Here is a 9,684-nt window from a genome sequence, read left to right as displayed (position 1 = left end):
GGATTACATTTAATTAAAACAACCGTCACTTCCTAATCAGTTTCATCATCTTTGGAGTAATTGAATCAAGATGTCATTAATCCATAAAGGAAAGAAATTTGTTCATCAAGTTCAAATCATGTATCACGTATTCCTGTGGTCACCAAACAAGAGAGAAAACTGGATAACTCTTCTCAGGCTTGTATGTGTATTTACTGTATATAAACTCTTGTCATGGCACAAAATAAATCATAAGGGTGGCTTTGTTTCTGTTAGGTATATGTTCAATTTAAGCCCACATTAAAATCTAAATTTGTGGGAGTACAGTATCCTTTGCAAGTCACTGTTTCCCCAAGAGGTGAAGAAAGCTCTTCATCCCAGCTCTTTTCTGGTCTCACACACCTCCAGAAACACACACTCTGTGGGTCACAGAGCAGTTAGACAGCTAAGCCGTGTCTGTGTATCCCCGGGGAAACAATTACACCCGGCCAGGCAGCGGAGCTGGACAGGGGGCTGCTGGGAATTAATCATGGCTTATAACTCGGGCAGAAGCCGAAACTTTGTCACAGAGCAAGAGCTCGTCCTCCCACGATCTTCACGGCACAGGAATGGAAGAGAACTTCAGATTCATCCCACACCCCCGGTGTGGTGCATTCACATGCCATAAAGCTCTACGGATGCAGCCTCATTATATATTTTATCAATATATTAATGTGAGGAAAGCTTGTTTACACGAACAGGACAAAAAAAGCCTCTTCAATGCACTGAATGCAACTATTACACAGATGAGCATAATGATGGTTGGTCCCTTTAAGAAAATAATGACAGAAAATGATGGTGGTTACATGCGTTTAGGGTGGTTTTTCTCTGCAGGCACAGAATATAATCGCAAGAATCTTTGCATGCTCATCGGTGTGGTTAAAGGCATTAAAATAATTCAGATGTGCAGATGGTTGCAGCATTCTCACAGACGGACGGACGGACGGACAGACAGGAAGTAGCCGAGACAGTGCTAATGTGGAAAATATTGAATCTATTTTACAATAAATATGAATCATCAAATGATGAAAGCATCATCATGGCTGAAATATGGTCCCCTCTGTTTAATTCGCTGTGCTGCCGTCTCTCTCTCTCTTTCTCTCTCTCGCTCACACACACGGGCACACACACACACACACGGGCACACACACACACACACGGGCACACACACACACACACACATGGGAACACACACACACGCACACACACACACACATGCACATGCAGCCCTCTTCCAGCTCATGCCTCAGTGGTGGGAGCTGCTCCATCCCAGCCCCCACCTCCCCACAACCCCTCTAGCTACCTCCTCCACCTACTCCCCCCTCCATCACCTCCATCCCTCCCTCCCCGCCTCCCTCTCCTGGCCGTTGCCATGGCGGCTGATTGGAAGGAGCGCTGTGTCTCTTCAGCACATTGCCGCTCCAGATTTGTCAGGAGAAAACAAAATAAATCAGCACACCACCAACCCCCCCATAAATGTCCTAAATGTCCAGTGAAAGGTGTCAAGTGTCGGCCAACACCTGCGACAATATTTATTTCATCTTTTTTCCATCTTAGCAGAGCACCATTTTGCTAAAAGACATTTCCTCCACCGTTGTCCTGCAGAACCCAAGCCTCGATACTAATGAACCCTTATCTCACCAATGTCATTGCTATTTACATTAGATATTAATGGCACCATTTATACACCTTCTATAATGTGTCTGGAAACAATATTTATTAACAGACATATACAAAAAAAAACATGCAACTAGGTTAAATGTTTGAATTTGGACATTGATCAGGTCATCGTTTGCATGCATTATCTAATTGACTGCATTTGCTGTGCATGGTGGTATTGCACCATGCACACAAACACACACACCACACACACACGCACACACACAACACATTGTTACTTAGCAACACGCAGTACAGAGTTAAAATTATCAGTCAGGTTGGACTCTAAGCTATCTGAAAACCACTTTTCTACTGGTGTTTCTCTATTCATACATTTTTAGTCAGTCCTCAGCCTCCCTGTGCAACAACCAGTCTATTCCACTATAACCAACCCACTGAGGGCAATATATGCAGGGGGGAAACACACACATATGCACTAATATTAACTTTGATCGGGCTAAAGGAGTTCATTCCTGGCTGTGGTCACCGAGTTTCCACCGTAATAAAGTAATATTAAAACTTTCTGAAAGAGGCATTAGTGTTGCTGGAGCCCACTCGGCTGCTGTCCCCTGGTCCTCGTTGGTAGCCACTGGAAATAAGCTCCGTAGATCATCTCCTGAGAAAATCACTGGTCTCGGCTGATTTGGAAGGAAGCTGCAACCCCAAACCGGTGCTGTTGGGCCGAGATTCGGTGGTTCCATTAGCTGCACGGCTAATTCAGCTAGCTTAAAAATAACTTTTATTTGTTTTACTCCCTTTTTTTTACACTTTCATTCGTATCCAGTTGTTAAATCTTACACACAGGGTAACATTCCTTCTGTCAAGTCGTTGTCACCTTTTATCTTATGTGTCTAACGAATCAAACAAACTGTTTTTGCATGTTCTTACAAGACTAACATCTTCCTCAAAACGTTAGATGCGTTCACTGACGGTATGTAAAATATCGCCACAGGTGTCGGTTATGGATGACAGGCAGCTAATCTTCGCTCACTTCACCTAAACTAAAAATACTTAAAATAATCCTGCTACAGATTTAGGCTCTCCGAAAAACAGGTAATGCACAACACCTTGCTATTCTTTAAAAACAAAATTAACATTAACAAATTATTTTGATGTTTATTTGAACTTTTCCCAGAATTTTAACGCACCATGAGGAAAAGACACAATAATCGTTTATAGTTTATATTCAAATATAACATGAACAAAAACTATTTTAATCAGTATTTGGTAGTTTATTTAATGCCATGTTCTCACTGTGTGATTGTGCAAAACAAAAAGTATAACAACTTTGTATCTGACAGATAAGAATGCATTTTTACTTCCACCTGACCAGTAGCAAAAAAAATCAAGAAGTTTTTGTTTTAGGAAATGTAATGGGCCCAGGAACAGGTTCAACGTTGGTGATTTGATGATTTTGAAAGGAACTTTGTTCTTCCAAAGATCAAAGCCACAAGTGTCGTTCGTGGGTCCACTTTCAGTTTGAATGATAAATTAGCTTCAGCCACATTCCACATCAAAATCCAGATTACATCTGATCTATTAAACAACCTGCCAAAATGAAGATATAAATGACACTGAACAAACAGTCCATGGGGAAAGTCTTGGTGACCTCTTGCTTTCATTTTTTTCATCTTTTTGCTTAAAAATTAAATGATGAGTTGTCAGTATGCTTAACAATGCTCTGCACGACTGAAAAATATGGACTTGTGGCAAAATCTACAACACAATTTCCTCCCCAGCCCATCCATTTATACTAATCTATTTCCCTGAGAGCTCAAAAGACTGGCTTCACCTCAGTCAAGCTCCAGTGCTCCAGCCGGCAGTGGCTTCAAGCTAACAAGTCTTTGTGAGGGGAGAGAGGGAGAGAAAAGAGAGAGAGAGAGAAGGTGCAGAGCAGGAGAGAGAGTTAACACGGTGAGCATAGAATGAGGGTGCAGGCGAAAACACACGAGCTCACAGTGACAGAGATGTGCTGTGCTGCACAATAGGCTGGGGAGAAGAGACAGAGGGAGAGAGAGAGAGGAAACAGGCAACATGGCAGCTCTCACTGCATCATCACGACACATGAGGATGTTTGGCCGCTGCTGGTGAACAGTGTGTGATGCAGAGGCGAGAGTCGCAGACCTCCTGGAAACCAACGGCAAGCCAAAGGAAACAGGTCAGTGATGGACAAATGTGCATGCCTTCGCGCATGCAGAGAAGCCCATCCTGTGAGGTTTCAGCATGTCAGAGGATGGCGCTGATCTACGTTCGTCAACAGCAATTCCTCTGTTGGCACCAAGGATGTGGGTATGCAAGGAGAGTAGGAGGCTGTGCATGCATGCAGGCATGTGAGAGGGCTTCTACATGCATGTGTGTGTGTGTGTGTGTGTCCATGCGTTTGTGCTTTAATTGGAACTGGCAAAAAGAGCCCAAAGAGAGACATGTAGGTTAAAGAGACACGAGCAGACAGCACAGGAAATCCTCCAGGAGCGTGCACATTGAGACGTTTCTCTGTATGATGTATGTGTCCTTCAGTTCACGGAGGATCTCGAAAAGAAATTCGTCTAACGTTCAGATTATCATCGGTTTTGTGGATGAAGAGAAATATATATTTGTGGTATATATATATATATGTTAATATATCAAATATGGAGACCAGCAAGTACAAACTGTAATATGGACATCAGGTAGACAAAGTGAGTGATGGTACTGCTGTGGATGCTAATAGGACGTTATCAGGAAGAAAGGGCAGGTAGCAAAAGATGAATGGATGGATGGATAGAAAGAGGAAGGAGACAAAGCCTGTGAAAGGAAGCGCTTGGGCCAGCATTCAGCTCTGCTGCTGCATGTGATGTCATCACCAAACCAGTCCAAGCAGTAGCTACAACAGTTCTGACTAACGTTACATGGAGCTCTCCACGTTCAGACGTAAAGGAAGACACATTTAGCCCACCCAGATCCTAATATGAGGAGAATCAAACCGCCCATCAGCCTAATTTTCTCTTTGACTCCAGAAAAGCACTGGGAGTGACCAGTAGGAGGCGCCACACGATGAGCGGAATCCTGAAGAGGAAGCTGGAGGAGGGTCCGGCCCCTTACCTGGCTCTACAGGGTTCGGAGGACGACGACGTTTCCTGCAGTGACAGCGGCAATAGCAGCGACAGTCTGAACCATCCCGTCCCGTCTGGACTGCTGGACTGTAAGGTCACATTACCCCGGAGCAAAGATTAGAGCATCAGACTAATGGTTGATGGGCAGCAGCCAATAAAAACATTACTTTAGTGAACCGGGGGGGGGGGGGATGGGGGGGATGGGGGGGCTTCAGGGTTGATTATACTGTCTTACGGATTTAATGTGGCTCCTGTGTGTATAAATCTGTCACAACCGCCCCTCCTCACGTATGATGTCACCCAATGATCTACACGGGACAGCTTCTGTTAAACCCCATTATGTAATCATGGTTGGGTGAAGACCACACACGGCTGGATGCCACTTTATAACGTGCTCGCCTCTGACCTTATCTCAGCACAGCTCCTCAGCCCATGAAGGGAGAACCTTCCCTGATGTTTACTATGACTGGAGTGTGCAGTAATAATCCAAGAATATCACCTTGATTTGTTTTGGTGTCAGCCTCTAATTCTAATTAGCATCTTAAGCAGTACCAGGGGGGTTAGCTAGCAACCCAAGAGCACCATGACTCTGAGGGTCACGAGGGCTCTCTGATTGGTTCGAAAAGCTTCTGCTACATTAGGTGAGACTCGCCGCTCTTACTGTTTTTCCCGTCTGGATTTCAGCCGCCCTGCAGCAGCAGTCGAAGCGGATGCGGGGCCGCAACGTGCACTTTGAGAGCGTGACAGTCTACTACTTCAGCCGCAGACAGGGCTTCACCAGCGTGCCCACGCAGGGCGGCAGCACGCTGGGGATGTCCCCTCATCACAGCTGGGTCAAGCGCTTCAGCCTCAGAGAATTTGCCATGGAGCAGAAACAGAGCCACTGGAACATGCTGAGGGACCATCTGAAGGAGGAGAAACTCAACGCCATCAAGCTCAAAGTTGGTGGAACCACTCTGGAAGACATTTAGTCGTAGAGTCCTGCCTTGAGGTTAATCCATCTTTCTCTGTCCCAGCTGACCAAGAACGGCACCGTGTCATCCATGGAGGCGGACACGCTGACGCTTGACGACATCTCCGAAGACGACTTGGACGTGGACACCATGGAGGTGGACCACTACTTCTTCCTCCAGCCTCTGACCACCAGGCAGCGGCGCGCTCTCCTCCGTTCCTCTGGAGTCAGACGCATCGACGTGGAGGAGAAGCACGAGCTGCGCGCCCTGCGCATGTCGCGGGAGGAGTGCGGCTGTCGCTGTCCGGGAATATGTGACCCAGAAACCTGTGCGTGCAGCCTGGCCGGCATTAAGTGCCAGGTAAATGGAACTGTGGTGAGGCCCAGCTTATCGATCAGATGTCATTATCGATATTGGTTATAAGTCGGGGGAAGGGGGGGGGGGGGGACACCTGTTTAAACAATCCCAGTTTATTATCCGGTTTTACTTTCTGGTATTGACAAAAACTGGGGTATAAATACATGTGGAGCCTTGCAAATGAACAGGCATTCAGGTTCAAATCCAAACACATCCTCCAGGAACTATATCATTATGCATTTGTCAATAATAGGTATAGTATTGGCTCCCTAATTGGACTTAATCAGTGGGGATCTATGAGGCACAGAACTGGACTTTTTGACACTATTATACATTCATGTGTGTCCTCAGGTGGACCGCATGTCCTTCCCTTGTGGCTGCACCAAAGAGGGCTGCAGCAACACCACAGGGCGCCTGGAGTTCAACCCAGTCCGGGTCCGTACCCACTTCCTGCACACCATCATGAAGCTGGAGCTGGAGAGGAGCCGAGAGGAGCAGAATCAGCAGCAGCAGCCGCAGCAGCAGCCGCCGCCGCCGCCGGAGCGGCAGCTCGTAACCAACGGCAACGGTTACCATAGCGACTCCTCCTCTCTGGTTCAGCAGCAGCAGCAGTCGAACTTGCAGTTTCCACTGGTGAGTGGTGCCTCGCACATTCCCATCATGCACCTCAACACCGGCGACACAGATCAGGCGCATCTGGACGAAGATGAAGACGCGGAAGAGGAGGAAGGAGAAGAGGGGGAAGAGGATGAAGAGGAGGAGGACGATGAAGCTTACGAGGAGGAGGAGGATGGCAGCAGCGTTTGCAGCGTGCTGTCGGACTGCAGCACACACAGCTTAGAAACAATTGACCCCGAGGAGGGGGAGGAAGATGAGGAGGATGACGAAGACGATGACGATGACGAGGACGAAGATGAGGAGGAAGACGCCTGGGATAGCTCTATGCGTGGAACAGGTCCTCCGCCATTCTCTGTTCCACTCCCGTCAATGCTGAGCTACACTAACAGTACACTGATGAACCTGGGTCACCCTTTCCCCTCTGGAAAAGACACGTTTCTCAGTGAAAATGTCACCATCACTCTCCCAACAGTCGAGACCGCGCTCGAATCTAAAATCAGCACAGAACCCCATCGCCAAACAGAGCAGCAGAGCGCTCCCCGCCATCTCCCCAGCTCCACGGAGCCCCTCGGCCCCCAAACTTGCTCACATGTCGACGCTCGTGAGCGGAACACTGCCCCTGCTGGCGCAACCAGCGAACAGCAGCTCTTGAAGGACCTCCAGAACAATCGGGAGCTGCGTGACTCACAGACAGAGGAGGGGAAAAAAGAAGTGGGGAAAGAGCAACACGTGGGACTGCTAACGCAGGGGGCTCCGCCCACGTCACGCACGGAGAGCACCTGATGAGTCAAACCCTCAGATGATATTTGGAAATGCTACGTGAAAAGCGGCTGTCTTCGAGATCAGAGTTGGAGTTATTCTTGATAAGTGCACTTCCAAAGAGAGTGGGTCACACATTTTCAACCTTTCTAAGATTAGACATTTAGTTCATAGTCAATAAAGATACGAAAACACATCCAAATAAATCAGTGTTTATGTACTTGTGTTATTTAGGCCCTGTTCTAAAGTCTTTACAGCATGTTTATGGTTGTGACTATATCGCATCTGTGGAAAACCATGATTCGGAGGTGCTTGTATTGTTTTGCTGTTTTCTATTGTGCCGGTATCTCTCCATTGCCGCTAACTGGTTTAAAATGCCTGTCTGTATAGCATGTTTTGGGTTTGCAAGCTTAGCACAACCTGTAACTTGATGAATACACATGAATCAGATGGAGTTCACAATGCAGACCTGAGATTCTAGCTGGGTTGATTACACATGGAGGATTTTAGGTGGACTTTTCTACTTTTTTTTTCCCCACAAGAAGAATTGTTGTGACAGCAGCTAGTCAGTGCTTGTCAGCATTTAAAAACATGACTACTTCTAAGTTTAAGAAGATCCAATAGCCTCGTGGGCCATCGCATCATCCTCAGCTGTGGCAAAATGTTATACATGCTGGGTCGTTAGTTTGTATGCAATTAGCCAGTGAACATGTAGCATATATTATCACTTCCAGAACTGAAAGTATTAAATAAGTTACTTAATGTGTCATCTAGTCATTTACTGAGCACTATCAAGTAAAACAAACCAAAAAAAATGAACAGTTTGCCTAATTATTAGGTTATTGTAGCCACTACTTGGCTGAGAAGTGGAAGGTTCTCAGTTCAAGACCCGGTGCAGAAAAAGGTAGGAGGGGAGGTGACAGGACACATTCAGATAACCGCCGAAGTACCCTTGAGCAAGATACCTAACCTCCAAGTGCTCACATAGGGCCCTGGCGCTGCAGGTGAGCGAGGCTTCAACACTGAAACACATGAAAAGCACCTTACTGTGACAGCGAGCCTGATTTGGCTACTTGACACATTAACTCATTAATTAATACTTAATTTTGCATTAAACAATGTTGACACATGTCATTAAGAGACCAATGATGTCGTTAAACTTCCCTGAAAGTGGACATAAACATGAGCCCTATTGTGTTTGCCCCACTGACCTAAAATGTGTCGTTTATGTAATTAACTTCTGATTACTCAAATTCGCTGTGAAGTAAACATTAACAGCATTTTCATGAAACTCTGCTTCATCCCAAAGTAACGTTGCTGTCTCATCGGTGTTAAACTGGATACATGTTCCAAATGCATGTTATTTTCATGTGAAGATTAAATGGCTTGTGCCAGATAATGTAACTACTGCCAAAACCAGGGGGCCAAAAATGTTTACTGTTCCCTAGAAAGCAGCTGTACATTTCCTGGAGTGTAAGAATAAACACTATAAATTATTCCCTCTACAAAAATGTCTAACAGTTGTGCAGGTGGCGTTGAATGTAATTCATCATAAATAATGTTTGAGCGTTCTACTTTTTGACCAGCAGATGGCGACTGCAGTCAACATTGTTTTTATTTCCTGTCCTTCTTCAACAAGAAGGGGTTAAACCAGTTTTTGACGTCAGTAAAATTTCTTGATTGCAGCCCGAGGACAAATCTGTGCCTGTCCTCTGTCACCGGACGTTTTAAATACGCATAGAAAATTTGATTATTCTGACGTCACTCCTTTTGATTCAGAGGTTTGGTTTCTGCAGGTAGGCGCCTCCAGGAAGCGCCGTAGAGTTGAAAAGTGGCAAGTGGCTTCATTAAAAAAAAGCATTTACATCAGTTATACTCAGATAATCTTTCAATCTATTCATAGGCTATAGTATTTTAATAGCTCGTTATTCAACTGCATTAATGCCCTGAAACGCCTGTGTGGGGCTGCACGTTGTCAGCACCTCAAGGTCATTGCTTGACCTCTCCCATCACTTCTCCAATCAAGCCCGTGACGGCACGTGCGGGTGGAACTAGGGCCGAATGCCTCATCATACACAGCGACAGCCACTTGCTTTGAGGCTGCAAGGTATTGTGGGTAAACAGGCTCAGCAATGCTGCTGATCAATCACTGGCAGGGGAGCTGTAATGTTAGGTTGCCAGGCAACAGGAATGAAGAAGCAGGAAAGTGTACGGGTGGGGGTTGTCTG

At 46.0% G+C, this 9,684-nt stretch overlaps 1 protein-coding gene across 2 annotated transcripts; it reads left to right on the top strand.

Annotated features, from left to right (window-relative positions):
- Window positions 1–3,521: 3,521 nt before the first annotated feature.
- On the top strand, window positions 3,522–8,364 carry LOC101071434 (cysteine/serine-rich nuclear protein 3-like). Of its 2 annotated transcripts, none has more exons than XM_029840901.1 (5): window positions 3,522–3,835; window positions 4,674–4,858; window positions 5,454–5,710; window positions 5,786–6,097; window positions 6,431–8,364. In XM_029840901.1, exons 2-5 carry the CDS (start codon window positions 4,711–4,713, stop codon window positions 7,478–7,480), a joined length of 1,767 nt encoding a protein of 588 aa, XP_029696761.1. In that variant the 5' UTR covers window positions 3,522–3,835; window positions 4,674–4,710; the 3' UTR covers window positions 7,481–8,364. The 2 variants fall into 2 exon arrangements, with proteins under 2 accessions (XP_029696761.1, XP_011604521.2); XM_011606219.2 differs by having other exon boundaries at window positions 3,523–3,835; window positions 5,786–6,082.
- The last annotated feature ends 1,320 nt before the right edge of the window (window positions 8,365–9,684 follow it).

The sequence above is a fragment of the Takifugu rubripes genome, chromosome 8 (assembly GCF_901000725.2).
Source record: "Takifugu rubripes chromosome 8, fTakRub1.2, whole genome shotgun sequence".
Lineage (NCBI taxonomy): Eukaryota > Metazoa > Chordata > Actinopteri > Tetraodontiformes > Tetraodontidae > Takifugu > Takifugu rubripes.
Note: the sequence above shows the minus strand (reverse complement) of the source record. Positions and strands in the feature narration are given on the sequence as shown.